The sequence below is a fragment of the Drosophila serrata genome, unplaced genomic scaffold (assembly GCF_035046125.1).
Source record: "Drosophila serrata isolate PLE 108 unplaced genomic scaffold, ASM3504612v1 contig_184, whole genome shotgun sequence".
In the NCBI taxonomy this organism is placed as follows: domain Eukaryota; kingdom Metazoa; phylum Arthropoda; class Insecta; order Diptera; family Drosophilidae; genus Drosophila; species Drosophila serrata.
The window spans coordinates 9,531,361-9,549,701 of NW_028257082.1; the positions used below are offsets into that span (position 1 = coordinate 9,531,361).

At 41.9% G+C, this 18,341-nt stretch overlaps 1 protein-coding gene across 2 annotated transcripts in view; it reads right to left on the bottom strand.

Annotated features, from left to right (window-relative positions):
- Positions 1-7,005: 7,005 nt before the first annotated feature.
- The window catches only part of LOC110179561 (uncharacterized), a 41,408-nt gene continuing 30,072 nt past the window's right edge, over positions 7,006-18,341 (bottom strand). For both annotated transcript variants that reach the window (XM_086829069.1, XM_020947147.2), the window contains 2 exons: positions 8,346-9,218; positions 7,006-8,221 (listed from right to left, as the gene is read on the bottom strand). In XM_086829069.1, the coding sequence (XP_086685195.1) occupies positions 8,049-8,221; positions 8,346-9,218 (1,046 nt within the window). In that variant the 3' untranslated portion in view covers positions 7,006-8,048. The remainder of the gene's footprint in view (positions 8,222-8,345; positions 9,219-18,341) is intronic.

An 18,341-nucleotide genomic window follows, 5' to 3' on the forward strand; every position in this document is an offset into this window, starting at 1 on the left:
GCTGCTGCTGCTGCTGTTACTGCTGTTGATGTTGTTGCTGCTGCTGTTGATGTTGTTGATGTTGCTGCTGTTCTGGCTTCTACACAAAGTTCAAGCCGGCGACAACAACAAGTTCATTATTGCCAACTCATCACGAGCGAGTGTGTGTGCGAGTTGGTAAGACTAAAGACGGGACTTGGCCACTGCCCATGGTTATTGTTGTTGATGCACAGCAAGAAAATGGTGTTCAATATATTTGGAAATAAAAAACTAAACTGAAATTATAATGAATAAATAGTAACCTTTTAAGGAAAATAGAAGATATACAGACCTGTTAAAATATTGCCTTGGGAAATTATTTTTCATCACCTTTTATCATTTAATTAAAAGCAAATTAAATATTGCTATATAAAATATCAAATTCAGAGACTTTCAAGACATCGCAACTTGTCTTCAAATTAATACAAATAAATAATATACAATTGATACTGTCAAATTCCAACCATTTTCAATTATTAATTCTCAGTTTACCAGTTAATAAATAATTCTATTTACATTATTCATGGCTTCTTGCAGTGTTCTGCTCTTACCACTGCAGCGTTCTTGTTCCCAAGCCCAGAACCTATAAGTAACCAACAACGGACACGGCGACGACGACGACGACGGCGGCTTTAACTGACAAGAAGCCGGATTATTAATCGACGTTTAATTAATTTATAACCAATTAAGCAGCAACATAATGCGGCAAGCGGCAAGCGACAACGACAAGAACAGAACGGAATGGGGCACAAAAAAAAAAAAAAACGAAATACGCGGCGGTGGCAGCTCTTAAGGGGGGAAAGCTTAGTGGGGGCTACCGAAGGGGGTGGTGCATATATACCAGAGTGAGTGAGTCGTAAATGCCAAAACTCGTTCTAAGCTTTTTTTAGCCTGCCCCTTGCTGCGGCCTGCGGACTACAAAAAAGAATTAGCCAGGCTTAAGTTTTTGCTCTTGTGTTGTGGCTAGGTTTTTTCAAAGAGGGGGAGGCCGGGGACATATATATATGCTATATATCTAGATATCCAGATAGAGAGAGAGCAGGAGGGAGAGTGCAGAAAAAAAGCCAATGTCACAATTTATGGCATTGTTGAGGCAACATGCACCTGCAGCAACAATGAAGCCGCTGCAGCAGCAGCAGCAGCCTGGCGGCGGCGGCGGCATGTTCACTGATCAGTTGTGATTTCTTTTTGCTGCTCGCGGGAAATCCTTATAAGCAAAATATGTTAACGAAGCATGAAAAGCACAAAAATTAAATTAAATCCAATACGAGTAAAGCAAAAAATTAGCCTACACCAGATAGGCCTTTCTAAAAAGCAAAAACAATTGAGCAATCTCCCCCAGAGTCGTCGTAGTCGTCGTCGTCGCAGTTGCGGAATCAGCGGACGTTTCGATTCCTATTAACACATTAGAAGACCACAAAGCCAGGCACCGCAGGAGTGCACCACCACAGCCACAGCCACAGCCACAGCCACAGCCACAACCACAACCACAACTGCAACTGCAACCACATCGCACCGCTCAAATCACGCACCACCGGGCGAACGTCAAGGTTTTGCAGCTGTCAATAGCAACTCCCGCCGTTTGATCAAGTGAACCAAATTATTGTTTATATCCTTTAAAGATCGCGGGGTAACTCGGATCCCCAATCTGGCTGAGATCGTTGCCTGGGAATTCTTGGTTTATTTGGTTGCCATACGCAAGATCGATGGTGGTTAATAAAATACAGTTAAAAGGCCTTAATTGAATTTTGTTTAACTACTTTGATGTAATGAAAAATTATTGCTATTTTCAGTAAAATGTATCGATTGATTAGAATAACGCATTTTTAACTATTGTATCTTTTTTTAAATAAACATATAGAGTGAAATATAGAGTGAGTTTTGGATTTTAAATCTAAAATTCGTAATATTTAAAAAATTCTTTTTAATTCTTATACATTCTGAAAGTTGTTTTAGAGAAACTTAGTTTGATATTATTACGTAGCTTTGTTTTAAAAATTTTTCGTTTTTAGAAACAAATTCTTACACTTTATTATATTTTTCATATTTATTATTTATTATTCCACAACATGTTCTGCTCTTTAGCAGCTCCTAATACCCTTCTTCACTAATGTTCTTATTATACTTTTATGACTATATCCTTAACAAGACTTTCACAGCTAACCTCATCATATTTTACCATATTCTTTTGCCCTATAATTTCCCGTATATGGTCACCCCAAAGCCAACTTAACTTCTTACCTTACCCTTTAACCATTTGCACCTGTTAAATTTCAAATTATAAGGTAACATATCCTGCACCTTGTGGCTTGCGGCAGGAACCGCACCTCCACTGCAGACTTTTACTTCCTGAAGACCAAACTAATTGCCAGTGCGTTTCGGTTCTTAGGGTATTACCACCATAAGCTTTGGCCAATTGGTCAATGGATCTTGGTCGGATCTTAGATCTTGAGTCGACTTGTGGCAAGTTGTGAGTGAGTGGGGAAGTTGCTCTGTTTTGCGGTTGAAGTCGGAGCTGTGGCTACCGCGGCTGCTGGCGCTGCAGTCGCCGTCTCAGTTAGCGCCAAGATTTATGTGATCCTTAAGATTTATTGGTTTACGGCATTGTTGTTGCAATAAAAAACAACAACATTCATAAATTATCATTAAACGTTTAAATGTGACGCAGCATCAGCGGCCGCAGCGCAGCAGCAGCTCTGGAGGCATACAGCACGCTGCACGTTGCAAGTTGCTCGTTGCAAGCTTAGTTCTTGGAGAGACAGAGAGAGAGAGAGCCTTTTTGCTATCTTTATAATGAGCCAAATGACATATTTATTTGTTGTTGCTGGAGGTACCTAGATGTTGCAGTTGCAATCAACGCACTGGCTGCATGCAATTTCTTTTCGGTCCGCGGTCGCCGTCGCTGTTGCAGCCACAGAGTCTAGACACATGGCGCACCAGAGGTGACAGTTGATTGTCATTGTTGGCATATTAAAACAGGCTCACCGTCTGCACGCGCCGCCAACGATGGGCTGGGTTTTCTAGGCCCACTTTGCTGACCAGGCCCAGACCCAGCTACCACTCGACCCAGCCAAGACGACGGCTAAACGGCGACAGCCACCGTCCGAGCTGACAATTGACACTCTTGGCCGAGTCCCCCGAACCCGTCGAGGCTCCCTTTATCTTTTTTTCTGCAGTTACTCGTACCACAAACTTCAGTCGCCAATTTCGTATGCAATGTGTGCCTTTAGGGCCTTGTACTGGTAATACTCCCAGGTAAGAGGTTCACACAGCGTAGATCTAGGATCTGCGACACAATCTGGGCCTTGTCTGGGGCAAGGATACAAAAAAACAAAACAAAAGCCACCAGAGTCAAGTCCACGCAATAAACAAAACAAACAAAGGGGGAAACAAGTTATTGAACAGGGGCAGGGCCATTGGCCAATAAATAGGGTTGAACGGAAAAGAAACAGGGATTTCAGAAAGGAGATTTATAAATTTGTTAGACTACTATTCTATTGTAAAGAGTTAAGAATTACCACATTTTATTTGTATAAACAGAGCTTTATTTAGTTAATTAGAACTTCCTGCAGTAAACATCATATAAATATAAATAATTAAAAGTTAAATACAAACAAAATAAATACTTGGCCTCTTTGCGTTATAATTAATAAACCCCTTTCTCTACAAATAAAATAAATAATAAATGTTAATAACGGCAATTAGAACAACATTCGAACAGCCTAATAAAAGTAGTTTGGAACCACCTGTGGCCCCCTTTGATCTAGAGACGCCTCTGCCCGCCGCAGCTTCACGATCCAAGCCAGCCAGGCCATGGCCAATGCCCGTTGGCCAGAAACAAAAGTGCGTTAATAGCCAAGACACACATGGCAAATGTGCACCGCCCCACTCCCACTCCGGTGAGAGGAGTCCCGACTCCGACTCCAACTCCGACTCCAACTCCGAGTCGGGACAAGCAGCTAACGCGCCTTTTACAAATTTTTATTGAAAAATATTAAATTCTCATTAAGGCAGGAGAGGATGGAGCAGGTTCCCAATCCAGGCGTCCAGGCAGCATCTCCTCCAGCTCTTTTTCTCTCGATTTTTTTTAGTTTTTGTTTTTCCTGACTCCACCAAACTCGAACCACGAACCCGAACCGAAGTTGGCGCGCGCGCTCACATGCGCCGATAGACTCGCTTAGATAAAAGATGATTTATGGGTTTTATGGTGTGATGGGAATTTTAATTTCCAGCATTTTTGCTTAACAAAATTAAACATGGCCGGGCTGGGCCAGAGAGTCAGAGAGCCAAAGCGAAGACAGGCGGCTTGCCTGTATTTGGGATCCGGCAATTGTCAAATGAGGCGACCTCCTCCGGACGATTCCATTTTTAATTGAGCCAAGCGCACAGCATGTACCTCAGGAGCAAAATGTGGCAGCCAAAGGCAAGGGGGTTGGGGGAGCAACGTGGCAGCAACGTTTCTTGCAAGCAGCGACGGCAACTGTCCATTATGCTCACTCACCTGTAAAATAAATGGCAAAACTGCCAAACACTTTGGCCAACTGACAACTGCTCCGGCTGGCCCCGGCATCATCGTTCCAATTTAATGCCGACTCCGGCTCCGTCTCCAGAGGGGCTTCCAGAAGACAGAGGGGGGCACCCACTGCTGTGATCCGAGGTCTTGCGGCCCGTTCGTTTACCGTTAGGTGTCAAAGATTTCATGCCCCATGTCGCAAACTAACGACACACAATCGATCACAAATCAAACGGACAGAAGCGGCAGCCCGCAGTTGCCGCCGTTGCCGCCGTTGCGACAGTCATCCAAATGTGTCTCAAAAATCAGGCCGCGGCCAATGCAAAGCCGTTTCATAAATTGCACATGACCTGGCGACCAGCAGCTCCAAAAGTTCCATAAAACCCCAAGCTCTACTCCATTCTGCTCCATCTCCACATATCCACATATCCAGCTCCTCTTGCAACTTCAGCAGCCAAAAGGCAGCAGAAAGGCATAACAATAAATTAAAAATGGATGTCGATGGCCATGTGCACACGCAAAACAAATTTGTTTATATTTAAATGTAAGATTTATTAAATAATATATTACGATTTCATTTAGCTTGAAGACTTGATTACTTAGCAGCGAAATAGATTTCAAATTGCAACTAATTGAAAAACAAATATTACAAGTAAGTAATGATACATACCTCATTATAACCAAGTAAACAAGTAATATATTTCCGAAATTATTCTTACCATTTCAATATAAATATTCATTATATTTAAAATATTAAATATTCCATATACAATATATATTTTATACAAATTTATAAACCTATTCTTAAGCTTTATGTAACTATAACTATTTTTTTTCTCTGGGTGTCTGAAGTCAGATCGAAAGATTCAAGCTGCAAACTGAAAACCAACAGCTTTCGAGACTCCTTCAATTGCTGGCCGGTCAATTTGGTTATTGGAGCGCTTTTTTGTCTGATGGACAGCTGCCGACAGCCGGAGCCACACATAGTTACCTCTCCCAAAGTAAAACCATCCGCTTAATCCTCCTCCTCATCCTCCTCCTCCAACTCCACCGATCACCTGGAGCCTCTCATTGATGGACAGCATTTACTGGCTGCATCGCAAGGCGACTTTATTGGTTTTTAATGAGCAGCGCGCTGTGATTTCATAGCTTATCTAAATGTATTCAGTTGATATTTGTCCACTGGGTGGCTTTGGGGTATGTGCGATATAATGAAATCACCAATCATGAGTCGTAAACTATTGGCAACGTTTATGGCACAAAATCTTTAAGATAGCCACGATTTTCAATTACCAATTTAATGCGGGAATATGGTAATATAAAGCTGCATTTAATGGAGTTTTAAATAATTGAATTGCATAAAGAATATGAATTATTAGAGTTTTATAAACCTATTAGTACTATTATGTAAATAAATCTGTATATATTCCCATCTCTACTTACCTTCATTTAATTTTTTTAATGAAACTTTTACCCTGGGTTCCCATGTAATTCCCCAAATTTTTATATTTTCGATTAGCTTTTACCCTTCGGTATTGACCAACTCTGGCTGCAGGGCATTTATAGCGTCGATCAGTGTTAATTAAGGCACCTTCTCACTTTATTTACTTTTACTCATTTGCATATGCGTTTGGGTCATTAAACCTGACCTCCCCAGTCCGCCAGGCAGCCACTGGCATCCAATCCACCATCCTCCCCACACTATTGACCTGACCCAAGGCATATTAATTAACCCAAAAAACCGGTCTGTTATATTTGTCTAACCTTTATGCTAAACGCGGTGACGGCAATAGACGGCAGCAGTCGCTACTGTCGAGCGTTGGCTCGCATTCGGTTATTAATTTACCAATAAATTGCCATGGCGTATACGTAATATTTCACAATTGTGCCTTAATGACCGAGAGCGTTATTCATGCACTGATTTCCGCTGCAGGTGTCATCCAATCGAATCCACACACAGTCGCCAGTTAGCCATTCGCAACCAGTTATGCGTATTAGCCAGGTTCCCGGGCATCCATGATCCAGCCCCGCCCGCCAAGCTCCACAACCACCCAGCTCCGGCTTTTCGCATTGAAATTACAAATGACGAGAAATTTGTCATCTTTATTATTGCAAACAACGTGCAGTTGCCAGGTTGCCAGGTTGCCAGGTTGCAAAACGACAAACGACGACAATGCTCCCCTGGACAATTGTGAGTGCGTGCCTCTTGTGTGTGCCTTGTGCGCCTTGTGCCTTGCCACAAAAGTCGTCGGGCAAACCCGCTGACAACTTGCCACACATTTCCGAGTAGGCAGGCAGGCGGGGCGGCGGCGGTGGCGGTGGCGAATGGGGACTTTATCCAGACCCAGGGGCAGTTGTGGGTTAACCACAGCAGCAGCCCCCATTGTGCGCCAATTGATTTTTCATTCAAATGAAAATGGCCAGGCGGCTTTTGGCCAGGGAACGCGTAATGAGCGAGGCCAAGGCTTCAACGATTATGGTACAAAAAAGTATTCGCTTTTCTTTTATTTCTCAAAAAATAATACAATTTGTTTTGCTTTTGTAAATCTATGATGACAGTTGGTCTGAGGCAAATTGCCAATGGGGTCGGGCAGGGCATACAGTGCGTTACATAGCTGTAAGTGAGTTTACTGAGCTCATAGAAGAAATATTAAGGCATTAAGGCACAATATTTGTATTCTATAAATATATATGTATATTTTGTTTGATTACTTGTAAGATTGCCTTTCTCTTTAGGTTTAGGTTTATTCAGAATGATTTTATAGGCCAGCTTTTTAACACCTTCCCCTGCTTAACTCCTCTTAACCAAACTGTCACATCATATGCGTATAGTACAAAATGTATAAAATAGCCTATAGATGAGAGAATTTCTATATATAAATACATGGATATATATATATAAATATTGCTTTGCTTGGCTCTTCCAGTTTTTTATGTTTTTGCCTCTTTCATGTTGTGTTCCTCTTTTTTGTATACAATTTTCTACTTAACAACCAATAAAAATTTCATCTAAAATTAGTTAAATTTGCCACTTAACCAACTGGGCTGTAAAAGTATTCCTCTAGATCTATGTACACGCAAGTTTGCTAGCACCAATCCAAAACTATCTGTTAGTATAATGTATAATTAACTATGGAGATATTTCTAAAAGTAGTAGGCTTAAAAAATCCACTTTTGTTAACTTGGCTTCTGAAGGCAATTGTCTCTCTGGGCTTGCAAGGTGAAAAATTTTACAAATCTTTCGCGGCCCAGAACTAAGGCTATAAATACAACTATAAGTTGGGCTTTGAGCCCGCTTACCATTAGAAATTGAGCTACTTAAGCGATATGGTATATATCTGGTCGCATTAAATATGATCGATGGAGAAGTGCATATAAATAGAGTCGAGAGTCGTAAGTCGAGCTCCTCGGATGAGTATTGATATCCGGCCAGGGTATCCCCGGATATACATATGTGTGTGGAGTAGTATGTATGGCCAGGTTGGCAGTTCCAGTTAGAGATTCCCGGATCCGATCCTCAGTGGCGGCGCATGTGCAGCGACAGGTGGTCCGAGCGGCTGAAGCTGCGCGTGCACAGCTGGCAGCGGAACGGCTTCACGCCCGTGTGCTTCCGGTAGTGGCGGGTCAGCTCGTCGGAGCGGGCGAACCTCCAAATGCAGCCCTCCCACGTGCACACGTACGGCTTCTCGCCTGTGGATAAATACCAGACATGTTAGATACAAGTGGTGAGAGGCGCTTCAGGGTTCGCTTAACAAGGCATTCAAATAATAAACACAAAGTATTCTTAATTAAAAATCCCCCACTTGATGCTCACCTGTGTGCGTTCGCTTGTGCGCCTTGAGGTGCGAACTCTTCGTGTACACCTTGTCGCAGCCTTCGGTGTCACATTTGTGGACCTTGCGGTTCTTGGAGAGATCATTGTAGCCGCCATTGGCCGCCGAATCGGAGCAGGAGGAGGAGCGCCCAAAGGCGGAGGCACCTCCGCCAAAGTTAATCCCACTGAAGCTGCTGCTATCCTTGCGCGTGGCACCCAGGGCCATGCCACCGAAGGCGGGATTGAGTGCGGCATGTGGAGAGCCCGATCCCGCGTAGCTCTTCCAACTGGCCGAAGAGGAGGAGGAGGAGGCAACGCCGGTCAGGGACTTGGAGGATGAACCACCACCAGTTGGGGAAGTTTTCCGCGAAGTCTGCGTATCCCCGAACTTGTAGGGATTCTTGAACAGGCTCAGCAGCGAGAACTTGCGATCGTAGTCCTGCATGGTGCTGGCCCCTGCACCTGCTCCGGATCCTGCACCAGCTCCCGCTCCAGATCCTGCACTGCTGCTGCCATTGTTATAGCTGCAGCTGTTATTGTTATCCTCCTGCTTGCCACTGATCCTTCGGTATGTGAAGAAGAATGGCGAGGCCGCAAAGAACGGCGAGAATGGCAACTTGGACACGCCGGAGGCATAAAGCTGTTGCTGCTGCTGCTGCTGTTGCTGCTGGGTGGCTTGCTGATGATGGGGCAACCTGGCAAAGGCCCCCAAAGATGCGGCACTTGCGGAGGAGCCCGCTCCAAAGCCCGAGGATGATCCACTTTGCTTGCCATTACTATAGCCATGATTATGTCCAAGCGCCTTGGTTGCTGGCGAGGATTTGCAGCTGCCACTGCCACTGCCACTACTGCTGCTGCCGTGCGAGGTGCTTGCTGCAAGATTAAAAAAATCGGAAAACCCATTTCAGATTTGGTTAACAAAATGCACAAAATACTCGGACACAAAATGGCCAAAATGGCGGGGCCCCGACTTTATGGTCGGCAATGCCTAATGAGACTCGTAAATGAACCGCTAACTGATCGAAGCTACCAACCAGAAACAAGGCAATCAGGCTAAGTAAATAGACGAACGACGGAATACTCTACCTGTGATTGATTTTTCTTTAGGGAATATTGATAGGAATTCGTGAAAATAAACTGCAAACACAGTCTTTAAAGACTTTTCCTATTAATTAAAGATCTTTAAGCTTATTGACATGAAAACAATATACCATATTGAGGATTAGGAAAGAACAACTTAATAACAAATTAATAACACAATACAACATTAAAAGATTTATACTTTTAAATGCCTTAAAATAAATACCATGTAAAGCATAAGAGATGTGTATCTTAAATACCTAAAATGATGATTAAATCCTTTTGGCAGGGTATTGAAAATAAAGACAAAGGAGAGTATAAGGGGGCGGTGGAAAGATATTGGCTTGTCGGTTGAGAGTCTTTACACAATTTCCTAATTTCATTCGGCCGCCTCATTGCATCAAAAACGTTTGCATGTCGCGTATTTTATGGCCGTCGGACGGCCCAGACCAGCGGACAGAGGAGAGCCTTGGCTGTTGATGTCGATGTGGATGTGGACTTGGATTTGGATTTGGATGCCGAGCTAAGAGTCAGAGTCAGAGTGAGATTCAGATTCAGACGGACAGCGAATCCGTGCAGTCGTGATCCATTTAACCTGTACTCGGTGCTCCAGACGACGACTGCCACTTTCGGCTGCCAGATGCAGTTGCAGTTGCAGTTTCGGCTGGGACAAGTGTGTCGATTTTGGCGCCCGCGACATCAACATCAATTGCCAGCAAAAACTGCAGCAGCAACAGCTGCTCCTACTGCCACCACTCTTAACCCCCTACTGCCCCTCGAGGTTCCCTCAGATTGAAGGGTGCTCCGCTGTGCAAACAAAAAGCGATGTGAAGTTTGCTCAAGTTTGCCACTCCACTTGTGTTGGGTCAAGAATCTGTTTACTTTTCTTCTTAAATGGAATAAGAGGGGACAGTAGCTGGTTGCATTTTGTTTTACTTTTTCAGGGTATTATTATGTTAGTTAATCGTTAAAAAAGTAGTGAAGATGTCATTTTCGACCCCATAAATCATATATATTCTTTATCAGCATCAACAGCCGAATCGATCTAGCCATGTTCGAAAGAAAAATAAATTTTATAAAAATTTTCCGAAATTTAAAATTTATATAAGGGGTTGCATCGTTAAAATTTTCAAAAATTGATTAAAATTTGAAATTTCTAAAAAGTTAAATTGAGTTTGCTGATGTGTTGGCCACATAAACTAGCACAGCAAAGGTTTCCGAATTGAAATTAATGAATTTTTGGCTAACTTATGATTGTTTTCTTTTTGCAATTAATGACCAAATTGCTAACTTTGAGGGATCACAAATTTGGTCTTCGCAAAGTTAACTATTCTTATAGAATTGACTGAAGAAATTAATATGGTAAAGATAAAACTTTACTTCATCACTACACCTTTGGAAATTAGCAAAAGAATTAAAACATTATAAAGATAAACAATTTATTCTAATTAAAAGTTAACGGATTGTATTACAATTTTTAATTGCACATGCTGTTATTGAACATGTTCACATTAATCAAGTGGCGCCACCAATTTCTTGAGACCAAGTGTGATTATATTTAACTTTTGATGGAAATAAGAATATTGATTCCCTTTTCATATAATTCAATGTCTAAGTATATTGAAGGGAGAGAAGAATGGGAAAAATAATGAGGTTAAGTTAGTTAAATGAATGAATAAATTATTATTCAAAAGAAAAGGATATTACAAATAGGAAGTTTAATAATTAAGTTTGTGGCAAACAATACATAAATAATAATAAATTAATACAAATATTATTTATAAAGTTCCTTGTTTTATTAAATATAATTTAAATTTTAAAGCTCTTTTTTAAGTAATCTTTGATACAAGTTAACAAAGTCATCTTTTATATATTTTATTATTTAAAACAAGGCATACTTTTATATTCCTTTTAAGTAAAAGTGCACCCAAGTTAGACAAATGAAACCCTGTATTCTAATTCGAAAGATATTTATCTTTTATTCTCTTTGCCCCCAGGCTTTTCTTCTTTTTTTTTATTTTGTTGCTTTTTGCCTGCTTAGCACATTCAATTTTCACTCTTCTTGGCCGGGCCAACAACATCTCGTTTGTCAGGGCCTCCAAAACAATGGCCAAAAGGGGCGAAAGGAGTGCAGTGAACAAGTGACCCGGGCTTAAGTGCTTTGTCAAGCCTGCAAACTCCACATGACCGAGGGCCACATGGCGGCCAGTCCGGCACACCATCCAAGCCTGGTCCGAACTGACCGACCAAACTGCGGAGAATGGGGTCCACTGGTCCGCTGGTTTCTTAGCCTCAAGTGCCTCAAGTGCGTTTTGCGACTGCGACTGTCTGCACACATGTGAGTTTTGGGGGCCCTGGCCTGATGCATTTGTAATTTCCATGCCAGCGAGCGTTTTGTTTCACCAGCACCGGGTTATATAGTGCCCAAGGTAGCAGACGGACGGTTTACAGGTTAACTTGACTAACTAAAATCAGTTAAGTTAAAATAAAAGTAACACTATCATATATTAAATATATTAAGGACATAAGTGCAGGGGAATCAAAGGAAGTCTGCTTTAACTAGTCCTGGTGATCCAAGACCTTGATATAGGAGAAAGTGATCCATAGATAACTACATAATATTTACGTTCTTTTAAACAAATTCCAGTAAATCCCTTAAATTTTATTGTCTAAATTAGTCTAAAAAAGGGTTATAATAAAGGCTTATTGTTACACAACTTCCATATGAATTAAAGAAAAGCTAAAATGAGGAGTTTACTCTTTAGAGTTACACCTGTACTTTTCGAGGGAGTCGGTCCAAGTGTATGCCCCGGGTTTTGGGGTCCGTAGTCCGTTAGCCCAGGCAGGCGCGTTATTAAAATTGATGGCATTTAATTGAACTGGCCATCAACGTCAGCCCACAGTGCTGTTTTCTGTTGCTCGAACTCCTAGTCGCAGTCATAGTCGCAGTCTTAGTCTAAGTCTTAGTCTCTGACTGTTTCTGTTTCTGTTTGTGCTGCTGCTGCTGCTGCCTTTTCCGCTCTTTTGGCCCATTTGCGATGAATGCCGGTAAGGGAAGTAAGTGCCAGTGCAGAGTACAAAGGAGGGAAGGAGGCTGGATGCTACAGTGGCATATGCTAATGCGCATTATGTGCCAACTCTCCGGCTGTCATATATTTCTCGTCTCCCAAATGGCCATTCTCCTGTCCAGCCAGGAATATAGAGGGGTATATGTGTGTGTGTATAATCACCGCTTTTACCGAAATGCACATGCTGACTTCATATTTCTGCCAATTTGGCTTTGGCAACAGGCAAACAGGCAAACAGGCAAACAGGCAACAGGCTACAGGCTACACCAACCAGCTAACACCGGGGCGACCCAGAGATTTGAAATCACACTTGTGCCTATTGCCAAAGTGGTGCAATAAAAAAAGTGAATGTTGCCCCCAAGTGGCACCCGGCAGATCCGATCCGATCCGCAGCGATGCTATCCGAGGCGATCCGCTGTGCGATGCTATATGCTATATAGACAGGCTCCTCCATCTCGTGCTCCTTTGGCGCGTCTTCAAATGGTCGTCGTAGTCGTCGTCGTCGTCGCTGTGGCCATAAACTGCTCATTTGACTTTGCTAGATTTACGTTGAGCAGTTCGCCAGTAACCCCCAGTATTCCCTCTCCAAAATGGAGGGTCTTCCCCTATGGTATTCCCCCTCTCTCAGAGTGTGCGTAGTCGAACGTGCCGCCCCAGTCAGCGATAATTATGATGAGGCCAGATCGTCTCCAGACCAGGCCAAAGAAAAGTAGTCATCGCCAGAGATATAGGGAACAGTGGTTCAACGTTCATTGTAAATATAATTATTTAAATTGTTACCTTTTTGAGGAAACTATAGCTAGTTTAAAAGAGTTTGTGTAGCAAAAGATATCTTAATTATCTTAAAGTATTTCAAAGGTGCTAAAGGTTCAGTCCTTAGTATGCATATGAGTTTCAATAAAACCTCAATAGAAAATATATTAATAATATTAAATAACTTATAATATATATACATAAATATTCTGAATTCGTTCAAGCTTTTATCTATTAATAAATGTTTAAATAAAATCAAAATCCATTTACTTTAGTTATTTTAAAGATACTATAAACAGGTAAGTAATAGTGCAGAAGTCCTTTTTTGAGCCTCCAAATAGAGCTCCAGCTGTGTAAAACATTTCATACATCTAAATAATATCTATATTACTTACTAAGTAACATATATTCACCATTCTCATCCCACTGTTCACATGCACTGTGTGCAATGTGCAATGCGGATCTCGCACCAAATGCGACTGCAAAACTTGCAACTTTAGAAATGAGAAGCAGACGCGGCAGCAGCAATCGGAGGATGGGGAGTGAAAAAAAAACCCCAGCGAACAATAAATTACAAAAACAGTTGATAGGGTTTAATGTGCACTTGGTGTGCGATTGGTTATAATTGACAGTTCGCTTGGCTGAGTTGGCCCGGCTTGGCTTGGCTCGGTTTGGCTTGGCTTTGCTGAGAGCTCTGCAAGTCCGATTCCGATGTCGAACTCGAACCCGGGCCCAACTTGGCGACGTGCTTGGCCAAGCACCACCAGAAATCAGCACCACCGCCAAGAGCCACCACATACTAGCAACCGGCGTGTGTTACGTTTCTGGCCACTTAATTGCCAGGCGCGCTTACGTTGATTTACTAGTTGATTTTTATATGAAACTGTCGTATTTAACTTATAATTATGAAACAACATGGCTGCGTATCCGTGTCCGTGTCTAGCGATTTTCACACATGAACCGTTCGCTTTCTGGGCCACATCATTTGACCAACTTTGACTCCGGATTGGAGGAATACGTTTTGGGCCACCGACGAGTCACATTGAATTTATGGCATTGCGCATACGCCGTGGGGGCAGCCGCAGCAGTTGAAATCGCCACTATATAATATATATACACCTCTCTGGCCTTAACTTAAACTCCAGCTTCAGCTCTGACTCTGACTCTGGGTATTTTTTTGTTTTAGCCATTTTTCACACTCTGCGGGCGTCTTTTGAACCTTGAAATAAAAGTTTTCCCACACTGCACACACGGCAAAACATTTCGATTTTCCTTTTGGCGGCTACCCCTCCTTGCCACGTCGTACCTTACCTAACCTTGCCTTTGCCGTACCTGCTGCCTTTACCTGGCTAATCCAGCGCCCGATTCCCAGCCAGCCCAAAATGGTAACAGACGTAGACTCTGTGGCAACAGGGAAAAAAACTAATGAGCAACAACACAGCGGCCACGGCGGAGGAGCGAATGCAAACAGCCAACTGCAAACTGCAAACTGCACCTGCCAAAGAGAGTCACAGCCAAAGAGCCAGAGATACAAAAAAAAAAAGGACAGAAGAAGTCCAAAATGATAATGGTGATGCCCCGAATACCCTAAAAGATAAAGAAGTCTGAACTCTAAGTAAGAAATAACTTGAATTAAGTAGTGTGATTCTATTTTATAAAGTTATAAGATTTAGGAAATCAATATGATAAAGCTTTAGTTTAATAACTATAACTATATCTGGAACTTTTCTTAGAAAAACATATGATTAATAAACTAACTCTCGAGTAATATAATTTATAATTTTCCTAAAGCAAAGATATATATTTTTTTTGTTTTGGTTAGAGATAATTATTTTATGTTTTGGGAAATACAAATATTCTTTCCACTTCCCTAACGCCCTTTCTATATTCTCTAAAGTTTCCCAAGTTTTTAAATGTGTCTTCAAACAAAGGTTTAAAATGACACAATTTCTTGAATATTCAAGCAGATATATTTAATTTAAGAAATATATACACAAAACTAATATTGTCATGGTAAGTTTGCTATACCCCCTATCCCCTAAAGGGTATTTGCAGTCAGCGAGGGCTGCCCACAAGAAAATCAGCAAACAGCATCGCTAAGACGTTGGCGGCGCTTCGTTAGCGGCAGCCGTTTTGTCCCTCTCCGGAGCCCCGATCTCCGATCTCCGGATACCTGGGTCGCCAGGCTAAGACTACCCCCAAGAAATCCCCTCCTCCCGATATCCTACTCCTCCTGACTCCCACAGGTTTTTTTTCCCGTTTTTGTTCCGTTGATTTGTTTTTTATGAGCAAATTGTGCAAATATCTTAGAGCAACAGAAACGAGAGAAAACGAGAGAAAAAACGTTGACAACTAGATAAATTTAAATGAATTTCTAAGACTCATAAGCTGACAGCGAAATGGTCGATCAGAGTCGTGTGTTTAGGGGCATGCCTCGCATGGAGTTCTTGATCAAAAGGCGGTAGCTGACAGCCAGCAAAAAGCGGACATTTAATTGTTTTTGCTACCAATTATGTATTTGTCAAGTTAATTGGTATGTCAACGCAACTAGTTTTTAGACCAGACTCCATCTCTCTCTCTCCCCAATGCATCCGAAGTCGAAGTCGAAGTCGACGGAGTTGGCAACGGAGCTTGGCCTGGCTAACTGGAGTCATCAAAGCTGACCACCGCCGGCGGAGCAAACGCCTGACGCATTGTCAATAAGCCGGCGATGGACTTACGGACAGATGGACACCGGACATCGTTGAAGATACGAGCACAAAAGCAATGCCAATCATGCAGGCATTTTACACCAAGCCTCTGGTTCAAGCCAAAAAGCCAAAGAGCTAAGAGATCCCAGATCCCAGAGCTTCAACCCAACACGGAGAGAAAAGTGCTGGGGGTAATTCTAAGAGAATTCTTAGGGTAAATCTTAATCTTTTGCTGAATTAGATAAAATATATTTCCATGTCAATATAATATTACATTTGTTTGAAATAATTTTAACTAGTAAAAAAGAAAAGCCTTTGCTTAGAGACTAATTATTATAGGTTTTCAAGGCTTAAGTAAATAAAATAGCTTAGAAAATGCAATAATTTGATAAAAATTGCATCTATATTGATTACAACAAGATCTTGATCTCATATAAATTTCATTGGTAAATTTTTTGCAAGTATTTCTCCCAGTGCATGTGCAACTGCGAAGGTGTGAAATAGCTGGCCTGCCAGCAAACCCAAAACCGGACCCGTTTCAGGCAGCTTCGCTTGTCGCCATTGATTGTCAGCGCGTGTTCCCTCTCCTGGCGTTGATGGATGGACGGATGGATGGCCTAGCCTGGCCTGGCCTGGGATGGATCTGGTCAAGTTGGCAGCGGGATTGGGAGCGGCAAAAGGAGTGTGAAGAGTGAGAACTGAGAAGGAGAAGCAGCACCAGCCCCTTCTTTGACTTATCGCCCGATCTGTGAGTGCTTAACAAATGCTTTACGCTAATGACAATTTTGTTATACATTTTATGCATGCACAGAGGCAAGAACCAGATCGCGCACATGGCGTATACGCAATGTCCGTGTCGATGTCCATGTCGATGCGAGATGGCAATGCGATGGCGAGATCATGATCATTGGCCAGATAATGACGATTATTCCGATGGTAATGATGATGGCCTGAATGGGGATATACCTGTGGATGCGTGTGCGATAAGGCGACGGCAGCCGATGTCCGATGGACACAGTCGATAAATAAATTTATGCACAAACCAGACGAGGCGTAAAATGCGCAATTTGATTTAATACCCATATAGGTGCTATAGGTGTGTATTTGTGTGCGTGAGTGTGCAATGATAATCGATTTATGGTGTGTGAAGTTTGTTTCCTTTACGTATGCAATTTTTTTCTTTAGGCTAAAGCCTGCCGCGATTCCGTTTTTTCTCCCCTTTGATTTTCTGTGCGATTTTTCTTTTGGTTTTTTGTTTTTGTTTTTGTTTTTGTGTCATTGCTAATTGTGTACAAATATGGACAAAAGCGTGGACACGGCGAAGGCGAAGGCTTTCTAAATGGCCAGCAAGTAGGCAGAGAGTCTTGCTCTTGGCCAAGTATTGCCAGTTGGCAGCAACAGTTGGCAACAGGCAGCGCAAAGTCTACAGGTTCCATCGCAATCGGCTCGCCTAACAGGCGCTTTAAAATGCCTGCGAGAAATAATTTATGCATTTCTTTGTCTGCCGGCCGAGATAAACAGCCATGGCTAGCAGCAGTTTAAGTGGTTTTTTCTTACCACTATATATCTGTGTGTAAAAAGGTACGGCAAGAATTCTGATTGGGCTGAGGCATTAAACGATCATTTTATGCAACATTTCATTGATTTATTGATGTGCATATGTAATCGATGGGTTGGCTGGCTGGCAGAGGACCTCATGCCTAACTTTACACAAAATGTCTTTATAAAAGATATAGACACAAGTGTGTTTTATGTGGGAATGGGTTAAATGTGGCCAAGTTATGAAGTCTTAATGGGTTTTTGAAGCATTAGGGGTAATTAATGTTTACATTTTTATGTAATAAGGAAACCATATAGTAAGGGAAATGCATTCATGAACTCCCTAAAGAAAAGCTATAATTAAATTATACATCTAATTAGAAATGAGCTAATACATAGGATGCAAGTAAGTATTCCTATACTTATAATGCAAAAATATAATAATGATCTTAAGCCATAAATTGATGATCATATGAATTTAAATAATTGTTTCCTATTTATTGGTAAGCTGTCCTACTTTGGACTACTAAAATCCCCACAAATAATAATTAAACATTTATATAGACCTTGTATTTGATTACCATCTACAAAATAAATAGGTTGATTTCATTAGGTAGCAGTCTAATCAGTTTTACAATATATAAACCAACTTTATGAGATTAATTAATGTTATTTATCTATAAATTAGCACACTGCTGTACTGCGGGCATTATCGAAACGATTGATCGATTGCGACGGTTAAGCACCAACTTTTACAACCCTCTAAATCACCAAATTTATTTCTGGCCCGATCCTCGCCAGCCCCCAAAGGCATCTTTGGGCCTTCCTTTGGAGATTGGGACTGTGTGGCCGCTGGGATAATTGGA